Genomic DNA, 26,208 nt, shown 5'->3' with positions numbered 1-26,208 from the left:
GTTACACTACAGAGGGGTCAGACCAGAGCAGTCCCAAGGCGGGAGCTGAAGCGGGAAGCCAGACCTGAGCAACAGCAATACTGCCTGGCACCATCCACCCAGGGATCTCAAAGCACTTTACAAACACTAGTCAAGCCTCTGATTCCCCTGGAATTGTACTGCAATAAATCAGCACCCTTATCCCCACGTTACTGCTGGGAAAACCGAGGCACGTGGGACTGACAGGGAGCCAGCGGCAGGCTCTGTGTCTAGCTCTGACCCTCCAGTCACAAAAAGGGGAGGAGAATACAGGCTGGAGCAGGGGGAGCAGGCCAAGGAGGTAGGGGTGGGACGTACCGGAGAAGTGGTCAGCCGCAGAATGCTCCCATTCTTAATCTCCGCACGGTTCTATGACGAGACAGACAAGAAAACGGGATGAAGAACCTGTAGGTCAGAACGGGCCAAAGGGCTCCAGCAGCCAGCGAGAGCCTCACGTGCTGCCAGCCACTCACCGACTCGGTGATGTACGTCTGCTGCCCATCCACGTACTGCAGGGCGTAGTGCTCGGCGTTCCCCAGGTTCCACCTGCAGCGGGAGAGAGTTGGGTCTCCACCTTCCGCCCACGCTCATTGCCTGCCGACTGCCCGGCGTGCCACACGGCTGCACCGAGGGCAGGGCACGTGCTTTGGGGTGGGGAGCAGAGGGGCCAGCCAAAGAGCTGCGGGAGGGGCAAGACATCCCCCAAAGGGCCTGCTCATTCTCAGAGATGGTCCTCCAACAGAGGTGGATTAACATTTGTTGGAGCCCCCCCCACACCACCACCCCTGCCACAGGGCCCTGCCCCCTGCTCCTCCCCTTCCCTCAAGGCTCTGCCCCCTGGCCTGGCCGGAAACCGGGGCTGGGGTAAGAGCTGCCCAGAGAGCCCTGGACTCTGCATCTGCCCGGGGTGGCGCACCCTGGGGGACAGAGACACAGGCTGCTCTCGGGCACCCCAGTCCCCCACCCAGGGCAAGTGGAGGGCCATGGACTCCCCATAGCTGCCCAGGTGGGTTTTACCACAACCTTGGACAGTGGCCCCCAAACTGTGCCCATGGCTAGAGAGCAGACAGAAGAGTTACTCACACATCACAAACCTCCTTCACAACTGCAGCCAGGGGCTTGGCCTGAAAACAAAGAGAAAGAGCGTGTGGGGAGCGTGGCCCGGGCGTCGCCCCCTGGCACGGCACCCGAGCGCACCGTGCGAGACACATCCTTGCCCTGCCAGCAGGCAGCGGGCTCCCCTCCAGTAGCAGGAGCCCCCCCCACGCCAGCTGGGCCTTCCAGGAGGCAGGACGTTACCTGGTTGAGTTCAATGAGCTGCGGGATGGCTCCCATCATCTGAATGGCGATTTTCACCACGTCTTTGGGGGGCGGCATGGTCCCGGTTCTCTGGCTCCCGCTCGGAGCCTTCCCTGCCCCACACAGCAACTCTTGAAAGAGAAAGGGGGGGCACTCAGTCGCGATGACCACTCAGAAGTCACCCGCGTGCATCACGCTCATGGGCCTGGCACACCCTCAAGTGCGCCAGGTGGCACCACACCCACCACCGGGAATGCACATGGGCAGGGTGAAGATGAACAAAGGCTTAATGAATGCACCAGAGAATTACAGTCCTCCAGAGACCCCCTACACTGGGCAGGAGACCAGCGGGACCCCGGTCAGATGGGAGCAGCCCACACCCACCTTGAGCCATCAGCACACGGGACAACAGCAGCTCTCCACCCAGAAGCCGACGCAAAGGGCCATCAGGGGCTACGGCCAGGGGCACAGCCTGAAAACCCCACTCAGCCAGGGTGAGAAGAACATGCCCTCGGGCGAGCGCCATCCCCTCCTGCGCAATCCAGCCTGCGTTTGATCATGCAGGACAACGGCGCTTCTGTCGGCATTGCTAACGTCGTTCGGGGAGGCAAGTCACTACGGCGGCAGAAAAGCCCCTTCCATGGACGTGCGCCACGTCTAGGGGGCCATTTTCAGCATCAGCTCAGTAGTGTCAACATGCCCTCCGTCTACTCCCCCGCCTCAGCCGTGGCTCGAGAGAGTCCAGAAGCTGCAGCCAAGTAAGAACTGACCAGTCTTTCACTGCTCTTTTGCTGGCCCTAAAGCATCCAGTCAGTTTCATTCAGAGGCCCCAGAAACTACGGGCAGTGGCAGGGAAATTCAAAAATAAAGGCTGGAGAAGGGGTAAAGTAGCAGAAAGAGGCGGCAGCCAGAGAGAGGGGCAGAGAATTGCCCTGATCAGTGCTCCCCCCACCCCCCACCCCCCAGCTTTACCATCACCCTGCAGCCAGCAGAGTTAGTCATCTGCTCAGCAGGGCTCTGGTAAAACATCCAAGCGGGTAGGAGAGGCAGGTAGGATTTGATAGGCAGATGACAGGGAGAGAGAAAAATACCTGGAAGGTAGAAAGTGTACAGCGTGGGAAGAGGCATAGAAAGGGAAAAGAGGAAGCTGGCTCTGAAGATTGCAAGAAAAGAGACACCAGGCTATTTCAGGAAAGAGAAAGAAAAAGCGGAGGGCAGCCAGGAAGGGAAAAAAGGAAGAGCAGCAGCAAAAGCGAAGGAGGAACCCACAACGATCGTCAAACAGGGCTCAGCAAACCCACGTTTCACTGCGAATGGCTGATCGATGGATTTGATACGGGTTTTTTTGTGGTGTTTGATCAGCGCGGTAGATAGCAAAATCCTCTCCGGCAAAGAGCCTGTTAGCATAGGTCTACACAGAGCTAAAAGGCCCACAGCGCGGCCGCAGCTGGCCCAGGCTCACAAGGTGGAGCTAAAATTTGCTGTGTAGAGACTCGGGCTCAGGCTAGCCCATTGTAGGCCCTAAGCAGGAATATTTCCTCCCCCGCCCAACACATTTGAAAAGCAACTGGGGGCCCCCCGGAGCTGCTCAGGGACCTAAGCAATTGCTTAGTCTGTTTATTCCTACCGGCGGCTTTGCCCTCCACCCTCACAGGGTCCCAGAGCTCCAGCTGAAGCATCTACACAGCTGACCCAGGGCTAGCGGCGGGTTCTTTACCCCTGTGTAGACGTACCCTTCGTTTCCTACCAGCGGTGTTTAAATTGACTGAGCGCAAGCCAGCAGATGCTGGGCAGCCAGCCTGAGGAGGGGGTTAGAGTTAGGGGTCTTTTTCTTTTTTTAAAATCCTCCCACGCCCTCAGAGCGTCCGCCGGCATTCGCCGTGCGTTTTGGTCTCCTGCCGGTGTGTCCGGGCTTCCAAGCGGGTGGTTGACGGATGTGGCTTCCTCTGCAGTGTTCTGCGTAATGTTTCTCTAGGTCGCTCGCGTTGTCTCTTCCCAGGGGGTGGCTGTATTGTCCCGAAAGCCCGTCCTAAACGTACCCATTGCCAGCCTCTTGCCACGCTGGAGGCTGTAAGCTCACCTGCAGGCCTTTCGGGACGGCTCAACGAGCTGAGTTATGCTCCGGTTACATAACCGGTGTGTCTGCAACGCAGAGCGCGGCCGCAGCGGGCAGGGAAAGGGAAGCCGGAAGGTGCCATGGGGCGGACAGGCCCAGCTAGCTCCAGCACCTGGCTGGGAGCGGACGGCTGGCACAGAGCCAGGCTGAAGCTGCCGGAGCGTGTCGGCCGTGGGCCAGGCAAGCCAGGCCGGACAACCGAGCCTCGGGCTGCCAGCTCAGCTACACCCACCAACCCCGAAGGGAGAGGGGCGGAGGGAGACTGGGACCTGCCATGGAGCAAGGGAGAAGGAACAGCGGGTGTGCCCGATGCCAAGGGGCACCCGGCCCGGCCCAGGGACCTCACCTGGCCCGGCCCGCCCTGCCTCCGTGGGCCACCCCATCCCAGGGACTTCACCCGGCCCGGCCCTGGGCCAGGGCACCCAGCCCACCCCAGGGACCTCACCCGGCCCGGCCCAGGGACCTCACCGGGCCCACCCCTGGACCAGGGCACCCCACCCCAGGGACCTCACCCGGCCCGCCCCCTCGGGCCCCCACCCGGCCCACCCCGGGCCAGGGCGCCCGGCCCGCCCCCTCGGGCCCCCGGGGCAGGGCTCCGGGGCCGCCCCGCCGCACTCACCGGCCCGGGGACCCCGCGGAGCCGCCTGCAGTTCCGGGTCGGGGCCGCGTGTCCCCGCCCTCGGGGCGGGGCAGGAGCCGGCGCGGGGGGACCCGGCGCGGGAGTCACCCCAGGTCCGGCCCCGGCGGCAGAGCTAGGGGCGGGCGGGTGGCGGGGGGGGTCTCCCCGCAGGCGGTGCCGCCCCGCGCCCGGACCCGGCTCGTCCCTCGCTGCTAAGGGCGGCGGGACGCCCTGGAGCCGCGTCCGCCCCGCGGGAAGCCCCGGCCCGCCAGGGCCCCCGTCCGCCCCGCGCCGCCTCTCCCCCGGCCCCGGCCCCGGCCCCGCAGCGCCGCCCCGGCGGGGCGTCTCCCTCCGGGCGCTTCAGCCTTTCCCCTCCCTCGGCCCCGCGCAGCGGCCGCCGGCGGCTCCACACCGGCCCCGGGGCCTGCTCCGAGCCCCGGCTTCACGGCCCGGGCCCCGCGGTGTCCTGCGGCCCCCGCGCCGCCCTGAGACGGTGCCGTGGGCTGTGAGCGACCGGCTGGCGCTGGAGCCCCCTGCGCCCCTTGCCTGGAGCTGCCGCGCTCCCGGGCCGAAGAAGACTTGCTCCGCGGGGCTCAAGGGGCCGCCTCGCTCCGCAGATGGGCCCGCGAAAGGTATTCTCAATCCTCACCCGCCTCGCCTCGCCGGTAGCGTCCGCAGCCGTACCTCGGTCCATCCTTTCGGACCGCGCGTCCCGTGCGTCTGGCAATACACGTTTCTAAGGCTACCTTTGTCTTCGGTTTTTTCCAACACCCAAGTTTATTCTTTGGGATCAGGTGACTTTAAGGCAGCCGGCCTTCCACGGCTCCTGCCGAAACTTCTTCAGTTTCCTCTGATCCCCCATGGGGATCTGTTGCCTTTGTCAGCTGTTGTTACCTTTCTCTCCAGCAGCAGCCCGTGTTTTTTCACATCATCCCTTGTGTGTAAACCTCGGTTCTCAAATATTCACTAAAGGCTGCTTCTCCATGGCAAATTTCTACTGTAATTTTTACTAAATACAGATCTACAACCCCCCCCCCCACCCCCAATAAAGTAACCTCAAGACTGCAAATCTCAGGAGTTGTGCACCTGATTGTAATTAAATGAAATAAATACAGTTTGGGTTCTTTTAATTTGCCTTTTTGTTTCTGAGCCTGTAGGCGACACAAGCTTTCATACTTCTGCTGTTACCTCCCTCAAGGAATCCTATAATACTGTGTTGGACTTCCAGTAACGTGATTCCCCTTCTCCCCGTAACTTATTAAAAATCCTTATTTCTGTAAGTAATCCCCCTCCTGCCACCACTGAAGTGTACACTTCACTCTTCTGTTACTTTATTTGTTGCATACATAAATAACTGATTTTTCTACAGAATTGCTCATATTTTTAAATGCATATTTTAATTTCATAGCCTTTGATGTAGGCTACATATTTTATGATACATTTCAATGATCTTCATTCCCACAAGTTGACTATGTATTGGCAAAATCAAAGGGTTGAAAATTTGTTCAATATGTGTAACACTGACAATGAGAGGTGCAGTGTCTATATAAGGAACAACAGTAAATGTTCTGCCTCATAGATTGTGTTTAAAAGGTATCCGTCAGTATTTCGTCTACCGTTTACAATGCTTTGCAGTAGTTTTGGTGTGCATTAACTGTTTTACTCACTCCATGGCCTCATCTACAATGGACAGAGACAAAGAAACAACAATACCTCCCTTCAAGGTTTTACATACAAGATGCCTGAGGTTTAACGCTGTACGCTTGTCCAAAGTACAAAAATGTCTGTGTGTTTGTGTGTCTACAGTAGCCAACTGCTACAGACTAGGGCCCGGGGGGCCAGGCAGCAGTTCTGCAGAAAAGGACCTAGGGGTTACAATGGACGAGAAGCTGGATATGAGTCAACAATGTGCCCTTGTTGCCAAGAAGGCCAATGGCATTTTGGGATGTATATGTAGGGGCATTGCCAGCAGATCGAGGGACATGATCGTTCCCCTCTATTCAACACTGGTGAGGCCTCATCTGGAGTACTGTGTCCAATTTTGGGCCCCACACTACAAGAAGGATGTGGAAAAATTGGAAAGAGTCCAGCGGAGGGTAACAAAAATGATTAGGGGCTGGAGGGAACTGGGATTGTTTAGTCTGCAGAAGAGAAGAATGAGGGGGGATTTGATAGCTGCTTTCAACTACCTGAAAGGGGGTTCCAAAGAGGATGGATCTAGACTGTTCTCAGTGGTAGCAGATGAGACCATTTCTCCTTGTCCTGTCAAGTTGCAGTGGGGGAGGTTTAGGTTGGATATTAGGAAAAACTTTTTCACTAGGAGGGTGGTGAAACACTGGAATGGGTTCCCTAGGCAGGTGGTGGAATCTCCTTCCTTAGAGGTTTTTAAGGTCAGGCTTGACAAGGCCCTGGCTGGGATGATTTAGTTGGGATTGGTCCTGCTTTGAGCAGGGGGTTGGAATAGATGACCTCCTGAGGTCCCTTTCAATCCTGATATTCTATGACAGGTGAACCACCATCCACCACAATTTGACAGAAGATAGGGAAAGGTGAGAGGTAGCAAATTGGGACAGGGCAGCAAGAGAATACCTTGATGTCAGTAACTGCTAACAGTAGCAAACTGACACCAGCCCTGGAAACCCACTTTAAGGGAAGCGTGGGGGTGGCAGGGAGCATCCCGGGGCAGCCCTAGCACTTAGGCCAAGCCCTGGCTCCCCATGGGCCTGTCTGTGGCTCAGTCCTCCACCCCCTTCCCCACAGGGAAAGACCATGGGGGGACGGTGCTTGCCCCAGCCCCCATGGCAGAGGGACTAGCTCAGGACCCCCTTTTTCATGGCCACCTATGTGCCAGTTGCTGCCTGCTCCCATTAGCCAGCACTCAGCCCTAGTGAGGGGAAGGGGGAACAGGTTCCCCATGGCCCAGGACCAAGGTCTGCTCTTAGCTCTGAAGGGAGGGTGGATCCATACCCAGTTAGTTACCTGTACATGGCTCTTCAGCATAAAGCAGGCCAGTGAGCTCCGGCTTCCATTGGTTAAGAGCCAGGAGAGGCTAAACCCAGATAAGATGCCCTTAAACTGAATGTTTTCGAGCCCCCGCTCCCACGGCCAGACACAGAGCAGACTGCACCTCCGCACAGGTGTGCAGGGCAGAGCACATGCGCAGAAGATGGCCCTGCTGGCCTCTGTCCCTAATGGTTAGAGCTCCAGGAGTGAGCTGGGACACAGGCCCCAGCCCAGCCAAGGATTTCCTCATTTCTTGGTCCGACCGGTGGATATGTCCACACAAACAAAACTGACAACTCTAAAATGCTCAGACTAACCCCAACTATAGACCGGACGCAGCTGGTGAACAGCGGCAGGACCAGGAGCCCCCTGGACGTGAGGGCATCGTGTCTCGAGGCGTGCAAGTCAGCAAGCCAAACACCCTGCTAAAGCAGCCAGAGGGCGGCTAATGCAGAAATGGCCAACTGGACGACGCTTGGTTGTGCTCAAGGGCTGACAGGAGGCTCTGAAAGGTTCAGTTTATTCACTCCGAGAAACTGTACAAATATTACAGGCAATTTTCTTTTGCTGCAAAAGGTATAAAAATAATCTTTATATACGAATCCAAGTTCATTTGTTACCGTAAATTCTCACTAAATATCTTTTCCAAACATCATCTAACTGATGGCAAGAAATCAACAGCTTGAAGGAGAGAGCAAGGCCAGGCAGTACAGAGAGAACTCTAGCTACTCACAAAGGCCATGGAGTCTAGGCTAATGCACACCCTGGCCCCCCAGGTTCCAAGCAGCTCCCATGCAAAAGAGGAGAGAGGTTTAGGAACTGATGCATGTGGATCTGGAGGTCTATTGTCCCTCTGGGACCTTCATCTCTCTCTCCAGTGCTAGCTGCTCACTGCTGGCAGCTGAACCAGAAAAGGAGACACCCTGGCCCCAGCCTGCTCCTCTAGGGTTTCCAATGCTTGTTCCACACGGGATCTCCCGACTCATTCCCTCTCGCTGGGCAGCAGTCAGGGCCAGCTCTGTCCTACAGAGGGACCAGGTGGCTGATGGGAGCAGTCAGCCATTTGCGGGGGGGGGGGCTGACAGCTGCTAGAGGATAGCCCGTTTGCTGAGGGCAGCGGCACTTCTAGATCCAGCCCCAGCGTTAGCAGCTCTGCGGCCAGCAGAAGCAGGAGAGCAGCTGCAGTCGGATGTTCAAGAAAGGTGCAAAGCGAAGATTTTCTCAAATCCAGAATCAGGCGAGGTAGAGCCTGGCAAACACAGTGCAAACCCAGAGACAGACTGCACCACCTGCAGAGGGGCTTTCTATTCCAACGACCAAAATTCAGAGGCATGCAAGGCAGAGAACCTCAAATTGCCAAAAGTTACAGGAGACCTTCCATTAACAAGTGATGAGGAAAAGCTGGGCGGGAGGGGGGAGACGCAGAGAGAGCATCACACCAGGTAGCACCCTGCCACCAGATCAGGAATGGAAAGCAAAGGCATAGGGCCCCAGGGGAAGGGCCCCTAACACACTGGCAAGCCCGGCCCTGGAGCAGATGCTTGGTCTGCCTCAGAGGACCCTGCTATCTGTACGTCAGCAAAACAGACCCAGCTTGTCATGGCAAAGTGCTACCGAATGGGTCCACCTCCGCCTCCTGCCACACCGACCCAGGCTCAAGTGCGAGGCGGGGAGGACAGATTGATTCCCAGATGTCAGAAAAAATGGCCCCTCAGCACAGCTCCAGGATGGGGAGTGCGAACGGAGCCTCTTCATGCATCAGCACAGAGGTTTAACTAACAAGGCCTAATGGGGGGGGGGGGGGGGGAGAGAATGCATGACTCAGCTCAGCCGCCAATTGCTTTTCACTTGTCAAATGAACTAGCTGGAGTCACTGAGCACCAGAGCTCACAGGGCCAATTTTCACAGCCAAGCGTGACTACCCTGCTTGGAGAGGGGCCGAGGCTGCCGCACACAGACAGGCTCAGCTAACTACTTCTGGGCTTGGAGCTGACCATCATACTAAGACGCTGTCTAGCAGCTGATGCCTAGGAGATGCAAAGTGCCTGTGGAAGTGCAGGAAATCCAAGGCATGCGGATAGGAGGAAGCTCTGAGAGGCACATGGGCAAAGCTTTACGGGGAAGGTTCAAACACGGAGCCTTTCGAAAGAGGCCTAGGATCCAGTGGAGAGACAGAGATGCAGCAGGGTGAGGTAACTCGAGGACCCCATGTTGCACACGCCAGAAGAGAGACGCTACGGGGAGGCTCCCAGTCCGCAAGTCCACGTCTTGGTTCTAGTCCGGCCAAGAGCCCCTCTGACTCTCATCCAGCACTAGCACAAAAGGAATCCGAAGAGTGAGACTTTCCAAAGCCAGCTACAAGACAGTCCGTTCACCAGCCCGGCCGCTGCACCGGGGAGTCAGAGGTTGAGGATAGGCACGTCGAAGAGGTCGCAGACGCCCTCACTCTCATCCAGGTTGTAGATGTAGTCGTGGTCTCCAGGGGGAGGGGAGAGGCGGAGCAAGGGAGCGAATACTGTTGAAGAGAAAGCAGGGTCATACTGTTCACAAGCCTAGGAACATCCCACCTACCACCCTGATTGGAGCCTCCAAGCCCTGTCACAGGGAGACCTCAGCTCACGCATCCCACTCACAGAATCGCAGAATATCAGGGTTGGAAGGGACCTCAGGAGGTCATCTAGTCCAACCCCCTGCTCAAAGGAGGACCAATCCCCAATTTTTGCCCCAGATCCCTAAATGGCCCCCTCAAGGATTGAGCTCACAACCTTGGGTTTAGCAGGCCAATGCTCAAACCACTGAGCTATCCCTCCCCCCTTCTCAGGGGAGGACGCTGAGGGCAGAGTCTGAGCGCAAGACAGTGCGGGGCTGCCCCTGAATGCCCAACGTTGTACAAACGACAGCCACCCTCCTTCCCCGAGCCCCAAAGAGTTCAGAGGCAACAAAACCCAGCAACTCACCTTCGGATGACATCAGCTCTTCCAGCAGTTCGGAGTTCATACATTCTGGGGAGGAGACAGCAGGTTGAGGGGCACACTCTGCTTTGCAGTGCCTAGTCTTGCTTTTCCTCAATACCCTTCCCCTCCTCCCTCCCCCGAGTTCTTTCCTCCCAGTATCATGGAAGCCAAATCGCAGACCTGAACTACAGGTAGCTCTGGAGCAGACAAACAGGAGCTCAGGACTCGAGCCATTAACTCCGTGGCAGAGGGAAACTGGGGTGGTCAGCAGGCATCAAATGGGCCAAAAAATCCTGCAAAATTCTTGTGCCTGCTCCATCATGACAAACTGTGGGTTGAGCCTCGTCCCTGCGACAGCGCCCCCCAGCTGGCCCAGGTCTGGGCCTCGTCCCTGCGACAGCGCCCCCCAGCTGGCCCGGGTCTGGGACAGTACCAGTAATGCACATATTCCAAACACTTCTTTAAAAAGAGACTGCAGCAAGTGGCTAAAGTTGGCCCACTGAAACTTGGCAAGTTCGCAGTCCTCACTGAGGACAGGTGACTTTGCTTGCATGTGTAGGGGCAGGGGATTTACTGGGGAGGGAGAGATTAAAAATAAAAACTAAGCAATTATAAACACGTCTGATCACTGTCTCTCTCTCCATTAACAAAGACAGTCATCAAAACGTGAACAGGTTTGGATTTAAGCTGTGCCCATGTGCACCTAAAAAGAGATTTTACCAACTAGCCCTTAGGACAATCAATACTCCTGGAAAGCCACATCCATGATGCATTGCTTCCCCGCTCCCCAGAAGATGGTCTGCAAACAGCTGCAGAAGCACTGCCCCTCCCCAAGCCAATTCAGCATGGTGAAGAGGGAATTGCAAAACCAAAACCATGCAGGATTTTTTCCCTTTTCCTTAAAAAAGGGGAAATGAAATAAAATCTGCGTCGTTCAGTCTCCTACAACACCGGTAACACGGGCACTACCAAGATCCTGCTTACTTGGTGGGATGTTTGAAAACCAAACGGTAAGCTATGACGCTACACATATAAAGTGAAAAACAGGACGACTCCTGTACTTCCTCTGCACACCAGTGGGTAGGAACTTTAACCGTGCAGCCCTCAGTACCAAGCCAGCACCCAGGCCATGTTACTGTTAGAACGCAGAGAAACGAGGGTCGGAGGGATATTTGCTGCTGGCCCCATCTCTCTGGATCCTGTAGTCACTGCGCAAGTCAAACCCTATGCTTGGACGCTGCACAAACCAGCTGTTTTTAAAGAGACTGTTCTACGGACGTCTCACCAGCAGCCCCCTGAGGTCAACTGCATGGGGACTATGAAAACTGCACCTTTCCCCCGCTGCTGCATTTACCTTCCCTGCAGGATCTGGGGCACAGAACAGGGAATACTCATCTACTGCGGGCACTGGTATGGTGCTCACCGTGTACCGGCACAGCACACATGCTTGACTATCTGCCAGCAGTGGGCTAGGAAGGGCAGGCTGGGGCGCTACAGCTGTTCGTCTGGCCCATACGGCACAGCGTGATTTACCACCTGGTTGCATTTCACCTGTGTCACACGCATGCTCTGGCGGTGGGAGCCCAAAGCACGGAGGGGGTGCTGGACATTTAGCACAGAGGGTTTCATGGGCCGCCGGCAGAGTCTGTCCTGGGAGCTCACAACATGTCACTGAAGCCCGCCCGGCAGGCAGGCCTGGGAGGGCGAGTGGAGCACTTCCCGGGGAGACCGCTCTTGTGCGGTGACCTGCCGAATGGCAGCGGGACACTCTCTCTGTGCTGCACTTGGTCGTCATGCCCCACCACTGCAAAGCAGTGGCACGTGCTCAGGCCAGCTGGCATCTGCAGAGCAAGGCTCGGAAGCGCCATGCCAGGGGCTCAGGAGAGCAGCTCCAGTGAGAAGAACCAGCAACGTTGCCTACATTAGACTGACTTTCTTCACGTTCCTCACCCTTGGTACTATTGTTTCAGCTGCATCACTCAGCGCTGCGGGGGATTAGCCAATGGCCCCAGGCTTTTTAACCCAAGCCTGGTGCCAACTGGACAGCCTCTGAGCTGAGAGCCACAAACCCCCATGCCCAGTCTTCAGCAGCACCAGTACACGCACTGGGGGGGATTGCAGAGATCAGAATCTAGTCTAGGCCGGTCCCCCACTCCATAGATTATTTGCATACGCGAGCCCTGTGCGCACAACAATACCAGCAGGGTCTGTCTTATCACCCTGTCCCAGACGTTCAGATCAGACGGGGTCAGGCAGGAGTAGGGTGACCAGATGTCCCATTTTTAAAGGGACAGTCCCACTTTGGGGGACTTTTTCCTAATAGAGGCGCCTATTACCCCCCACCCTGTCCCGTTTTTCACAGTTGCTGTCTGGTCACCCTAGGCAGGAGGGGAGCCCAGGGCACCCTCTTACGTTAGTAAGGGGGTGGGGGTCGAGGGGGAGATTTGGTCCATGCCTGACACGCTAGCAATAACCATTTGTTGGCAGCAGTGGTCACTAGTATACACAGTGGCAGTCTGAACAGATTAACAGCTGTCATCCCAGAGGCCTCCAGCAGAGGTCGCTCAGCACCTAGTAAGCACAGAGACGGCAGGGGCCAGCAGCAGGAACGGCTAGTCATCAGCCTGACAGAACCAGGTCCCTGGAGGAACCCGAAGGGACTCCTCTGCACAGCCTCCTTCTTGTGCCAAGGACCAGCAGAGGAGAGCTGAGAAAGGGAGGGAGGACAGAGCCCTTCTGCCCTGAGCACCAGGTGGGCAGGCAGAGGGGAACAGGGGTAGGGAGGGATCAGTGTACCTCGTGTTGGATCAAACATCTCCGAAAGTTCTTTGGGAAGTTCCAGCACTGTAAAGACAATGAACCAAACTGGTTGGCATTGCGCCATACAAGGTCTGAAATACAACAGCACACGCCAGCCCCGCCTAGGGCCCCTGTCGTCAGTCCTGCCCCAAATCACCCCCATTGCGGCCCAGCACACTTCCCAGTACGCATTCTCCCAGCACGCTGCTTGCCATCCATCCGAGTTCCCATGACTGGGCGTGACACATCCAAGCAATCACCAACCCACATCCCTGGAGGAAGACACCACCCCCTGCTTGGAAACGGGCGCTGTAGAGGGAGGGTCCCAGACTCAGAGAAACGAGAGAGGAAGTGACCCATGAGAGCTAGCCCCCCTGCCTGCCTGGACAGCTTGCTCCCACACAGTGACAATGCCAGACAACATGGCAAGCTGAACCTAAAGTGGGCACCAGGAGCCCTGCATTCCCTGCAGCAGCTTCATTTACACGAAAAAGCTGAAGGTTTACTACCCTCGGAGCGGTTGTTTCAGGCTGTACGCAGACTCATGAACACAAAACTGCAGCAGTGACACCTGGGTCGTGTTTTCAAGGCTCCCTTCACAACCAGGAGGGCAAGACATGTTTTCCCCCCCGAACATCAGCTCAGCTTCGGGAGCACAAGTCTACGTCAAAGGGAGGAGGAGCACACAGAGTTCTGCTCACCTAGTGCTCTGTCCAGCCTGGCCTTCGGCAAACCAAGCAGCTCCCTGGAGACTATTCCACAGCCAGACACTGGACCCATTCCTTATCTCAGTCTCCCCATTCTTCCTTGTTGTACTGCTCTCCAACCCTGGCCCTCCTTCCACCCAATTTCCTAGTCTGTCTGATGCTTTTCACCACAGCCACCTGCACTTCAATTACAGTCACCAGGACACACCACAAACCCAGTCAGCAAGGCCTAAACCTTGAGGAGCTCCCACACCGGTGGTTTGCGGAGCCATCAGGTCACATGGTGTGACCCCAACCCCGGGAATCCCTCCCTTGGTCCCTCTGGAGCTCCTGCAGCTAGGCGCTCTGCAAAGCTCTTCCTATCTATGGGCCACTCCGCGAGGCCCCCTGAGCCCCTCGCATTCTTTAACGAACGTGTCCAACCCCAGCGCAGTAGGGCCGAGCTATCACGCACATCACACAGGTGTGGAAACTGAGGCCGAGTGACTGGCTCAGGGTCACACACGCGGTCTTTAGTGTAGCAGGGAACTGAACCCAGACCCCAGGAGTCCCAGGCAAGCACCCTCGCAACTGGCCCCCGCACCCCCTCTGGCCACAGCCTGGAATACCAGAGCTACAGGGGTGGAGGACTGGCAACGGCGGGGTCTGTGCAATGGCCTGTCTCTCCTGACCAGCCCCATCAATGGAAGCGGTGGAGACTCTCACCCCTCCTCCCCTGGCTCCCCATCGCCTCCTCTCAGCCTGCTTCAGGCACAACAGCATGGGCCGCCTCCCCTGCCACACCCTCTTCTTTCCTCTTCAAACCCTTCCGGCTCAGCCTGTGGAGTTTCTAAGGGCTAGCGATTCAGCACAGGAGCTCCACGCCCGGGGTGACCCCAGCGCCCCCACAGGGCGGCAGGGGAGCTGTGCTCTGGAAACGAGCGTCCGGGCCACTTGTCAGTAAAGAGCCCCCAGCCCTTCTCCACAGAGCCAGGCTGTTTGCAGTGCCTGGCTGTAGTCCAGCTCGGCTTCTCTCAAGTCCCTAGAGGGATACAGCTCCACTTCCAGCTTACACTGCCGCACTGTGTGAAACAGCCGGCAGGTCCCATCCCAGGACAGCCAAGTGATGCCCATGGATCTTTCAGGGGGTTAGCAAGCTTCTGAGTTAATCTCAGCAGAGCAGTGGGAATACCTTAGATGAATGTCCCTACAGAGACTCTGTGTGACTGTAACCCTGAGGAATGGGATGAAATTGAGAGAGAAGAGGGAGGCTAGTTACCAGGAGAACCCTCCCAACAGACTAGGGAACAGTCACAAGGGAATGGCTGAAAGCCCCTCTAGATTGAGGCACTCAACTGGACAAAGGGACTGTTCGGGAGAACCCTACACCCCACAGGTAACAGGAGGGATAGATGGGGTCCAGAAGGGACCCGTCGGGTCATAGATCATCTGCTACCAGCGTCAGAATGCAGACAGTAAACAGAGTCTCACCAGAGAGCCATCTCCGCCAGCTTTTTCACCCTCGCCGCCACCATGCACGCAGCTACCCTGGATGGGGCAGGGATCTGCCTGCCCCTTCCTTTAGATCCCAGCTTGCAAGGCTTGACTGAGGCCTCTCAGCAGAAAGCAAAGCAGAGGTCAGCCCCCGTCTGGGCAGTGCCAACAGCACTTCAGCCCCTTGCCTGCGGCCTGTGAGTCCCCCAGGAGCCCAAGGCCATACTCACTCTCTGTGGGATCTGGCTTGATTGGCTCAAAGGAGGTAGAGGGATTGGGCAGGACGGAGCTGCTGTCTAGCGAGGCAGATGACTGGAGCGGCTGCGTATCTAACACCGCCGGCTGGCTGGCTGGAGTGGCCACTGAGCTGAGAGGGTCGAAGTCGCTGCTGCTCTTGGACTCTGCTGCCGAAACGCTGCGATCTGTTACACACACACACACACACAGGGATTTCAGGGGGACTCCAGAATACGTGACCCCAAAGCAGCAGCCACAGCCCTCAGCAAATCCAGCCGCTTTGAGAGCGGAGCCTGGCCTGCCCCCTCGTTAACAAACCTGGCCTAAATGCAACAGACACTGGCATGTCCACAGACAGAGGGCTTTCTGTCTGGTTCTCACTCCCCCTGGACGAGCCTGCGTCCCTAGCGCTCACAGACTCACTGTCCCAAACCCTCCTACTGCCCCAGAGGCTGTCACTGCTCCCAGCATCTGCTGGCATCTTGCTGGCTGAGAGCACTGTCTCCATCACACTCCCAGCCTAGCTGGTAGGGAGATAGAGGGGTCACTGCAGTGAGGGGTTGGCCAGCCTGGCCCCAATCAGCCCAGGGAACAGGAGGTAAGGGCTGGAATTTACCGACTCAGTGCTCTAGTCATTGCACTTCAGCTCCCATATACGCCTGCTGCCCATTGGTCGTGGAAGGCGTAGGACGGAGCAGGGACGATCCAATGGACTAGAGAACAACTCTGGCGGGGGTGGGGGGAAATCCACGTTTAGCTGTATCTGGACGTTCGGAAGCATTCCCATATGAACTCCAAAGTGCTTCTAAAAAGCCTCCCCCATTCCTAGCTGGTACCGTCCCACTCGCCCGGCCACCATCCCACTCCTTGCTCACCTGGGCTCGTTGTTTTCTGTGCAGCCGGGCTGTGGTCCTGAGTGCTGGTCGGTGTCGGCGTGGACGGGTGCGTACTGCTGGGGACAGATGCCTCCTGGAAGTGGGCAACAGGCGACCTCTGTGGTTTAGCAGGCACGACTGGCTGGCACTGAATGAGGTCTTCAGGGGGAGGGACAGGGAGCACCACAGGGGGGGAGCTCAAAGCATCTTTGTTTACGAGGAGGACATCAATTGGACCACTCGTGCTTTTCAGATGGATCTGATATTTCTTCTGTCCATTCAGGCCCTGAGGAAATCAGGGAGCAAAGTACCCAGATAAAATTAACAGCAGTCCTCAAACAGGACTTAAGCTTCCCGGGGCAAGGTCCGTGCTCTGAAATGGCTCAGCATGCTACAGGAGCTCCTCCCTCCCTCAGACAGCTGCTCCCTCTCCTCCCACAGCTACCCTTACTCCAGCACACTTGGAATGATCCTCCTTACCCCAACAGCACAGCAAGCAAGCAATGCCCATATCCTTCCAGTAACTCCAGCCAACCCAGGACACCTCCATCCCAGCCTGATCAAACACCCTCCCCCCAAACACAGCACCCACCTCCGGAATGGGAACCTCCAACCGAGTGCCTGATGGGGCTCGAATTGCTAGGAGGGTGTCTCCTGTGAAAACAAACTAGTCAGCGCTCCAAGGGATGCCTCTGGCTGCTGTGCCCAGCATGGGCTGTCATTCAACCAGCCCCTCCCGGGAGAACTCCTGCGCACTCCCACCAACCAGGGCTGGGCCACCTGCCTTACTGGGGAATCAGCATCCATCCTTCACAATGCACCACTGGCCCAACACATGGCCCCGGGGAAACTCTTTTGCTGGCTCGCTCTTGTGTTGAGTGCTAGGACTCTGGTAGCAAGAAAGGAAGGTTTGAGTGTCTCCTGAGGAAAAGGGAGCTGGGGCAAGGATAGAGACCTGCTGCAGGGAGTGACCCCAGAAACAGACAAGTTCAGGTCAAAGTTTATGTTAGTTATTGAAGTTAGCAAGAAAGGGATACCAAAAAAAGGAGCAGTCGGGGCCCATACCCAGCGTGTGTTGAGCTGGAAATGCCACTGCCTTGCAGAATCTTAGACATTTAACACCTTTCTTTCCAAAGATGTGCACCTAGTCCCATGAACTGAAAACAAACTGGCTTTGTGGAATATCATGCAGCCAGTAAGCAGGAAATTCCCAACATTCCTGCTGCTCCTGTAGTGCTAATTTAGCTACACTGCACACCTTCAATAGGTTCTGGCTGGCACCAACACCATGCAAGTTTACATTTAACATGGAAAACAAGACGAGAAGTCTCATACCCGTGCAGCACAGCCTCTGTGTGCCTGACACGTCAGCCTTTCCATGGCACGAATTCATTTTTTGCCTTTAACTTCACATGGGTTTATTAATGAAAATAGGTAAAAGGGAGGAAAATCCCAAAAGTCACAAAAAAGGAAGAACAGTGTTCTTTGATCTCAGCCCGGTAATTAATGGCTGTCCTTGTAAATTCTCTGGCCCAAAGCAACTTGGCTTACAAAAGTTATTGACAAATCTTGTGGGGTTTGTAAAGTGGGGAATCTTCAGCAATTTATCCGTACCAAATACATCTTTAAAACAGATTAAAATATGGACAGAAGAGTCCTAAAGTACATGCTTAAATTCCAAACTTTCAATGTTACCACAACTATTGAAACGTGTTTCAAATTTGCCTTGTTCTTTAAGTCTCAAGAAACAAGCCAAGTGTGATGTTTGTGTCTTCATCTTTTTCGAGTTTTGAGTAAAAACTTTAAGATAGCGACATAAGGTAAATCGGTATTTTTTCCACTCAGTCTAAGAAACAGAGCAACCTATTTTCATTCCGTTTTTCAAAATAAATTCACCTTTGGGATAGGGCCAAACATGGGAAATTTCGGCCCACAAGGTATTTACTGAGGAAAGGGGGCAAGGTGGAATGGAAGTTGGAATTCAGCCTGAAGTACAAGGCTGTGATACAAGAGATCCAGCAAAACAGCTTTCCAAAGATCACCAAGAGTGGAGAGTCAGGTATCCTACCTAAGGTATGTTTTCTGGCTACACAGATCAGCTTCACCCCCTGGAGGCCAGCTGGGATCACCCTGTAATACCACGAGGAGACAGGCTGAGATGTCTGTTTTAAAACAGCCGGATAATTCAGATCCGCTCCCAAAAAGACAAATCAGTGATCGTGAGTCCAGCTGCAAGGCCTTCACATTGTAGAGTAAGGTTTGGCTTCAGATGTAAATCTGTCCTGAAGAGCAGGAGTGACAAGCAACCTCTGAACTCTTTTAGACTTGGGCTTTTGCACCTCAATTGCTTCCCACACATAATGGCTATCACACAACATTTGTCTACTTCTGTCCCATCAGATCCTCCCATGCGATTACAAGGTATTTGGTGCCATGCATTTTCCTGGTGCTTTACACAATCCCTGCCCCAAGGAGTCAGAGATCAGACACAGCACAGCAGGAAAGCCAAGGGTTGCTGTGCACAAGTTACTGGAAGGAAAACAAGAGAAGATTCTTGGAAGGAGGTGGCTCTTGAGGAGAAGAGAGAAAGATCTTGGTGACTAAATAGAAAAACTGTTGCAAGCCCAGGAGGCAACATGAGGTAGGCAGAGAGTCAAGAGAGAAAGAGGACAACGGAAGGTGCACTAAGGAAAGAGGATTGGGAGGAGTGCTGAAAGAAATAGGAGCAAACAGTCAGGGGGAGGCGAAATCATGTAAGGCCTTGGATCTACCAGGGCCTTTGAAACAAAGGCATTTATTTGTACAAATGAGGCAAAGAAAAAGGAATGCTGGCTCTTCTCAGTCATATGCAAAGGCCTCCAGCTGGCAAGCAGCACATCTCAGCCCTGGGGAGGGTTCTGCTACAGCTTCCCTAGGAAGGGATGACCTGTCAAGGAAAGCTGAAATCCTGCAATTAAAAACTTGCCCCATAGGATAACATGGCCCCAAATACAAAGGGACAGAACAGACAGCCCCCTCTAGGGAATTCTATGGTCTACCCCTTGCACAGAACAGTCCCATTCCCAGATAGAACTCCTCTGACCGCAATGATACAGCTTGAATTTAGTGGCAGCTGAACCCTAGAATTGTGGGAGATGACGCAGGACTGTCTCTTCACGGAGGACACAGACAGCACATCTTGGGGACCAGCTAGGATCTACTGTCATCTCCCTGCTGGGAAATGGGGGAGCACAGCTGGGACAGCCAGGTAGGTCTGCTGCCTCAGGCCACGGGAGATCAGGCAGGGACCCGGCACCATCTCCTCACCTGTGAAGCACTTGCAGATATCTTCGTGCGTCACATAGGCCAACGTTCTTGTGGTTAAGGAGAAAAGGTGTAGCGTCTCCTTCCTGCACGCAGACAATGGAATTCCTAGAAGCAGCTAAATGCCCGCACCAGAGCCTCTGAAGTGGTCTGGAGGGGAGGTCTACCTGCCGCAGGGCTAGCGCTCAGAGAGGAAACCTGCCAGAGCAGCTACATGCCTGAGAACGTAGCACCGATGACTCGGAAAGAGGCACTTCTGTCCCGAGTCTGGACTGAAGCGATGCCTTAACATGGTGCTTGGGGACACCACAGGGCCAGAAGTGGGGTCTTTTGGGTGAAATGATCTCTAAACATGCCAACACACCTTCCCCAAAGGTGGAGCAGTCCCCAATGGTCCGGGGGAAATTCCAACCCAGCTGATTACACCTGCCTCCCCAAACATTCCCTGCAGCGGCACATGGATAGTTTGCTTTACTTGCTGTTGTATACTGCTGGGTCATGTTACAGCATGCTGTTAATCAGCTGCTCTGTGTCACCCCAGATGTGGATGCATTCAGGACTGGCTATTATTATTAACTATTTGTATGAGCATACTCCCAGGAGCTCATTGTGCTAGATGCTGTGCAAGTAACATTTGTGCAATGCTTTGCAGGATTTGATGAGAAAGACGCTATAGAAATATAAGCTTATTAGTACTGGAAGGAGAGGCAACTGCCCCTTCAGGCCCAGCGGTAGAAGAGAGAGCAGTAGCAACCGAACCAGGAGCTGGGGGTGCTGAAAGGATATCTGCTGTTCTGTACATCTTCTGTGACGTTTTTGATGCTCTGCTGGACCCACATCTTCTGCTGCTCCAGCTCCTGTTCACGCTGCTCCAGGTCCTCTATCTCTGCCTTCAGCTCAATGAGTTTGTGGGCTATCTCGCGGGTGTTACAGCCCGGGCCCACCCCTCTGTGCAGAGAGAGAAAGGAATGAGTGGCCCAGCCCCATTAAGGGAGAAAATAAAATTTGCAGAGGGCACTGACTGCACCGCCTTGGAAAGAGGAGCCACTCCCAGCCCTCTCCTGACACACAGAGGTTGGAGCCCAGCTCTTCCACACCTCACCAGCTCCCAGCAGTGCAAAACCCATTCTTCAGCACCACACCTAGAGCCCCTAGCTCCCCTCACCTTCTCCCATAGTACACCAGGGTCAGAGGCCCCAGATCTCCCATCTCCCCGCAAAGCCTCCTTCCAGTATAAGAGGGTCAAAGCCTACCCTCGTATTAGGGGCAGAATCCTTCCTCTCTCAACACCAGGGTAAGGATTGGAGGCATCTGTTCTGGTCAAAGCCCCTGCAAGTAGCTAGCATGCACCCGAAGCAACAGCTACATACCTCAGCCGCTGGAGAAATGGCTCCCGGCCCGTTTCTATACTAGCATGGTCCCCTCAAATTCCCCACAGACACCACTGGCACGGCTTAGCTAGGGGAGTGCTAGCATAAACCAGCCGGCAGACACTGCACTCAGAATGCCAACTGAGGCTTGAAGCCACGGTTCTCCTACCTCTGCCACCATTCCCGCCGCAGGTGGAGCTGCACCAGCGGTAGCAAGGGTGGGACGTTTCAGAGGGGGAAAACATGGGGAGTGGATTATGGGCAAGGCCTCAAAGTGAGAGGAGCATTGAGAGGAACCCTTCTCCCAGAATCCTCCCACACTGCTCAGAGTATCTCGGTCACTCACTTCCACTGGATACTGTTCTTGGATTTCTTCTCGATCAGCCCAATGCCCTCCAGAACATTTGTGATGTCGTAGATTCGCCGTTTCTGCCGCACTGCCAAGGTATCCGCTGCCTGGGGATTAGAGACGGACAGTTGACTCCAGAAATTCCCAATTCCGCTCTGCCCCCCCGTGGACACAGACATCATATCACCCCAATTACAGATCAGACCCCGCTGCTTCCAACAGCGTCTCCTTTGTGCCCCCCCACTTCTCAAATTACAGATCAGACACTGTTCCCAGGGCCATTAAAACTATCTGCCCCACAATCCAACTGCTCATCCAACTAACACCCCATCCATCACAGACCAAACCCAGCCACCTCCTTTAGACTGTGTGTGGATTGCTCAGCTCCATGACAAGACCATGTTGGGAAGGAGGGGAATAAACGTTACATCCATCTGGGGCTAGATGTTCTAGAGAAGCTTTGTGTGGCAACCCGCAAACTGGATGCATACTCCCTTGACCGATCAAATCCAGAGGGTAAGAAGGAACGGAATGGGGAGGTGTGGGGGAGAGAGAAGAACCTGGGTCTACTAAAGGCAACAGTTCTGCACGGGTCAGGGAGATGGACTGGATAGTCCCACAGGCCTTTTCCACCTGACTTCCATGCCGCTGGGTAGAAAGTATCACCACCTCCCTCAGGTGAGCTGCCAGCATTTCCCAAATGGGCATTGTTCAGCCCATGCACAAAAAGCCACCCCCTTGGCCCTCAAAATTTCAGCCCCGGCTCTATTCTTTTTTTAAGGCAGATTAGGGAGGCTGTGATGAGGCAGCTCTTGTGCTACCCAAAGTTCTCCGATTTCCTTGACTCTCTTGGATGTAGGGCCCAGTGTCCACACAAGAAGGTTCCACTGGTGGAACTGTCCTTCAGTTGGCAGGAACTGCAGCACATTAAGACACAATGAGTCCCTTGACACCTGTTACGGGAATCTACTCCAGCTCCCATCCCGCATAAGTGGGTATTACATCAGTGCTGGTCCAGTGTGGACGCATCACGTCTGTATTAACAAACCCAGCGCCACACTGCACTGGATATTGCAGAACAGACATGTCTGACTACCTTTCTACACAGTAGTGCTCCAGACGCCACTCATCTGTTCCAATGATGCTGACATACATGAGTCCCATTTGCCAACCATTTCTGAAGCAAACACACACCACTTTTCTTACAGAATATAAACATCTTTGGTCACCTCCTGCATATGCCTGAAGCCAGACAGAGGTCAACAGTGTGAACACATACATCTGGTGTGATATATATGGGTGTAACTCCACTGATGCATGTTGCACTGGTGGAACTTTCATGTGTAGACAAGACCTAGGTTTAGGTACTGGGTATGACATGGAGACGGTGTTGCTTAACTCTGAGCAAAGATCTCCAGTGGACAAGGATAAAGCGCATATGCCAATTCTCTGCCCATAAACTACCTTCAATACCACAAAGTACAAGGCACAGATGACTCCTCTGCAGGCCACAGCAGAGGTAGATATGGCTGTTTGCCTAGCTCTGTTTTCCCTCCCAGGACAGAAAGGCAGTAATGAGTAATTGTGATCTGACTCAAGGGATCCCTGAGGGAGGTACCACAGAATTCTGGGAGAGAGTGACAGCCTTTGGGCTGTATTTGATGGCAGGATACAGAAGTCAGGTCACTTTGCATCTCTGATTCATTGGACCCAGACTGTACAGGCACTTGGACTTCCCACTATCTGCCCACGAGTGGAGCCTCGGTGAGAGTAAGATCCAAATATGACAGAAGGGTAAAGCAGCAGAGAGGATCTGTTGAAGCTGTTCCATTTTGTGCTGCGTGGCATGGTGGCCTGTGCTAGACAGGGCTCAGATAAAATGATCTAGTGGTCCCTTCTGGCCTTAAACTCTATGCAATATTCACTGGGCCAAAGAAAGAGAATGACTATAGCCCAGTGGTTCGGGCATTCACCTCAGTCCTAACCACCATGTTTTGGCTACGCTGAGGTCCCTCTCTCGGACCAGAGAGCCCATTCCAGTTCTGAAAAACCTGCCTGAAAAGTTTCCTCAAAACAGACAGGTTCTGTGGAAAGTTTCGCTTTTGACAAATCAGCATTTTCCAGAAAAAAGAAAACAAAACCCACATCTGACCAAAGCTTGAGAGGAGTTCTGCTGCGTCCTAGCCACGCCTGGATGCAAAAGTGCTTCCTTCTATCGGCAACTCAGCCAGGGGGCCACAGCCCTTCCCAGATCTATGAAGCCTGCTGTTTTCAGTCATCCCTCCCTGAGCTCCCAAGTGGATGCCTGCTGCCTAGAGCAGCAACTGCAATGCCGCGGATCCCAGGGAGATTCATCCAGCTGCCTAGAGTGCCTCTACCCAGAGAGAGGCCCAGTTCTGAAGAGTGAGCATTCCACCGTCTTAGTTCTCAGGACAGTGACACTGCTGGGTGCTTCTCCCCATGGCCACCACCTGAGGTAAATGATGTCACCTCTACTGACCTGGGGGATGTCGGTAACCTCTCATAGGTGCCAACAGTTCTGGGAGCCAGATGCCCTCTCCAAATGCCACTTCAGCACCCCAATCCCCCCCCCCACATACATACACACCAACATGACAAGCAGCAGCTCCCAGGGGTAGAGGATGTTCAGGAGGCTGCGAAGGCAGGCTGCAGCCAAGCACCATGGAAGGACATTCAGCTTAACCCCCTCCAATCACCCGCCCCGTTCTACCTCCCCTCTCCAGGCCCCATCCTGAGCTTCCCTTTATCCAAAGCAACTTTTTCCCTATTGAATCTCCCTCTCTGCCCCCCAAAATTGTGTATGTTGAAAAGGCTGCTCACCAGTGTGCTGCAAGATGCATGTTAGTGATCTAGGATACGGTGGGGTGAGATAGCTTTGGGGACAGACTGTGCAGTGCGCTTCTGGGATGCATAAACATGCAGCTTGGTGTCACGGAGGTGAGAAAACGCATGTTCATCTCATCACTTACATGCAATCTCCGGAGCTTCAGCCAGAAATGGTCTGATTTCCTCTCTGCTCCTCACCTCCCCAAGCATCCAGACCTTTATCACCTCCAGTCTGGAGGAGGCAGAGTGCTCTACCAGGGGCTAGCCCTAAAGATCATTTGGAAACTTCAGCTAGTGGCGAACTGCATTCCCGCTTGCTTAGCGGCGCTTTCCCTGCGCCCTGCAGATTGCACTCGTTTCCTGTCAGGTCCCGGATACAACGCAAGGGGTGGATTTTGGTCGATGTATCCCTTTCAGGTTGGGGTCCTGCTTAATTTAGTGCTGTTTCTCTCTGCATTGCAACCTGAGACAAGCTGCTGTGCTAGGGCTGGCAGGTCCTGGATTTGATCCGGGATATTACGCTCTGGTGATGGGACTCTCAGTGCGGTTTTCACGGTCAGGCTTGACAAAGCCCTGGCTGGGATGATTTAGTTGGGGATTGGTCCTGCTTTGAGCAGGGGGTGGGACTAGATGACCTCCTAAGGTCCCTTCCAACCCTGATATTCTATAACCCTTCATTCTGGAAATTGCTTCCCTGTCGGAGGGACACAGACCAGGTGTGTTGGCCTTCAGGGCACATTGGAAGAGTTTTCCTGGGGCAGGGTTTTGGCTCTTTTGCAAGGATGGCGGCAACTCCTTTCACATTGCGTCACAATGCATTTATGATAGGGAAACAAATATTTATAACACTTACTCCCTAGAAATATGGCAGATACCGAGGGCTCCACCCAGGCCCTGCACCCCCCCCCTCTCCCCACAGCCCCGCACCCAGCCCCATGGCACTAATCACTACTTCCCCCAGTGCACATCCTTCCAGTCCTAGCACCCAAGGGCACCAAACAGGGGAGACACAGGGCACATCTCAGCCTGGCCTCACAACAGCTTGGGCCCTAAGCAGCACCCACAGTAACCACTTCACACCCTACAGATACCTCTGCAACCTCCCATGGACAGATACCCCCTGCCTGGCGATGGACAGATATTCTCCTGCCCCCTCTGAATGCCCTGCCATGGATACCCCTACCTTGTCACAAATAGCTACCCTATCCCCTGCAGCCCCCTCCCCTCTCACCCCCGCTCTCCTCTCGCCCCCCGCAGGATAGCCCCCTCCCCTGTTGCCCTCCCTCCCCTCTGGCCCCCGCCATGCTCTCCCCTCCCCTCCCCCCCTCCCCAGGACGGCCTCCCCCTCCCCCGTGCTCTCCCCTCCCCAGGACGGCCTCCCCCTCCCCCGTGCTCTCCCCTCCCCAGGACGGCCTCCCCCTCCCCCGTGCTCTCCCCTCCCCCCCCCGCTCTCTCCTCCCCTCCGACCCCCCCAGGACAGCCTCCCCCCCCCGTGCTCTCTCCTCCCCTCCGACCCCCCCCCGGACAGCCTCCCTCCCCCCGTGCTCTCTCCTCCCCTCCGACCCCCCCCCGGACAGCCTCCCCCCCCCCATGCTCTCTCCTCCCCTCCGACCCCCCCCCCGGACAGCCTCCCCCCCCCCGTGCTCTCTCCTCCCCTCCGACCCCCCCCCGGACAGCCTCCCCCCCCCGTGCTCTCCCCTCCCCTCCGACCCCCCCCCGGACAGCCTCCCTCCCCCCGTGCTCTCTCCTCCCCTCCGACCCCCCCCCGGACAGCCTCCCCCCCCCCCATGCTCTCTCCTCCCCTCCGACCCCCCCCCCCGGACAGCCTCCCCCCCCCCGTGCTCTCCCCTCCCCTCCGACCCCCCCCCGGACAGCCTCCCCCCCCGTGCTCTCTCCTCCCCTCCCCTCCGACCCCCCCCCAGGACAGCCTCCCCCCCTCGTGCTCTCTCCTCCCCTCCGACCCCCCCCCAGGACAGCCTCTCCCCCGGTGCTCTCCCCTCCCCTCCGACCCCCCCGGCCAGCCCCCCCGCACCAGCTTGAGGTCCAACACGCCGTCCTTGGCCTCCTGCAGCAGCGACACGAACTTGGTGGTGAGCAGCCCCAGGCTCTTCTCGTGCCGGCTCGGGGCCCCCGGGGGCTGCGGCCCGGACTCCGCCATCTGCCTCCCCGCGCCGGCTCCTCCGGTCCGCCCGCCGCTTCCGCTTCCGCCCGCGGGGCACGACGGGAAGCCTCCGGAAAA

The 26,208-nt window shown here is 55.7% G+C and overlaps 2 protein-coding genes across 10 annotated transcripts in view; both read right to left on the bottom strand.

Annotated features, from left to right (window-relative positions):
- ELMO3 (engulfment and cell motility 3) overlaps nucleotides 1-10,194 on the bottom strand; it is a 26,649-nt gene extending 16,455 nt beyond the window's left edge. The window contains exons 1-6 of one of the 9 annotated variants that reach the window (XM_043526113.1): nucleotides 4,702-4,921; nucleotides 3,790-3,794; nucleotides 1,318-1,448; nucleotides 1,102-1,142; nucleotides 492-564; nucleotides 337-387 (exon numbers count right to left, since the gene is read on the bottom strand). In XM_043526113.1, the coding sequence (XP_043382048.1) occupies nucleotides 337-387; nucleotides 492-564; nucleotides 1,102-1,142; nucleotides 1,318-1,395 (243 nt within the window). In that variant the 5' untranslated portion in view covers nucleotides 1,396-1,448; nucleotides 3,790-3,794; nucleotides 4,702-4,921. The other 8 variants (XR_006285145.1, XM_043526114.1, XM_043526112.1 and 5 more) reach the window with 8 other exon arrangements.
- Nucleotides 7,560-26,208, bottom strand: E2F4 (E2F transcription factor 4). The gene is made up of 10 exons (XM_037877770.2): nucleotides 26,002-26,208; nucleotides 21,120-21,229; nucleotides 20,190-20,351; nucleotides 19,407-19,450; nucleotides 16,693-16,754; nucleotides 16,101-16,386; nucleotides 15,219-15,410; nucleotides 12,806-12,853; nucleotides 10,013-10,057; nucleotides 7,560-9,570 (listed from the first exon to the last, which is right to left on the bottom strand). Exons 1-10 carry the CDS (start codon nucleotides 26,125-26,127, stop codon nucleotides 9,455-9,457), a joined length of 1,191 nt encoding a protein of 396 aa, XP_037733698.1. The 5' UTR covers nucleotides 26,128-26,208; the 3' UTR covers nucleotides 7,560-9,454.

Source organism: Chelonia mydas, chromosome 12, assembly GCF_015237465.2.
Source record: "Chelonia mydas isolate rCheMyd1 chromosome 12, rCheMyd1.pri.v2, whole genome shotgun sequence".
NCBI classification, from domain to species: Eukaryota; Metazoa; Chordata; order Testudines; family Cheloniidae; genus Chelonia; species Chelonia mydas.
Note: the sequence above shows the minus strand (reverse complement) of the source record. Positions and strands in the feature narration are given on the sequence as shown.

What these genes read in the sequence shown, in the direction of transcription:
- E2F4 (XM_037877770.2), bottom strand. Translation starts at nt 26,127, where the DNA reads ATGGCGGAGTCCGGGCCGCAGCCCCCGGGGGCCCCGAGCCGGCACGAG. An exon ending in GCGTGTTGGACCTCAAGCTG is followed by an intron (nt 21,230 to 26,001) that starts GTGCGGGGGGGC and finishes TCTAATCCCCAG; the next exon opens with GCAGCGGATACCTTGGCAGT. An exon ending in TATCTGCAAGTGCTTCACAG is followed by an intron (nt 16,755 to 19,406) that starts GTGAGGAGATGG and finishes TTGTTTTCACAG; the next exon opens with GAGACACCCTCCTAGCAATT.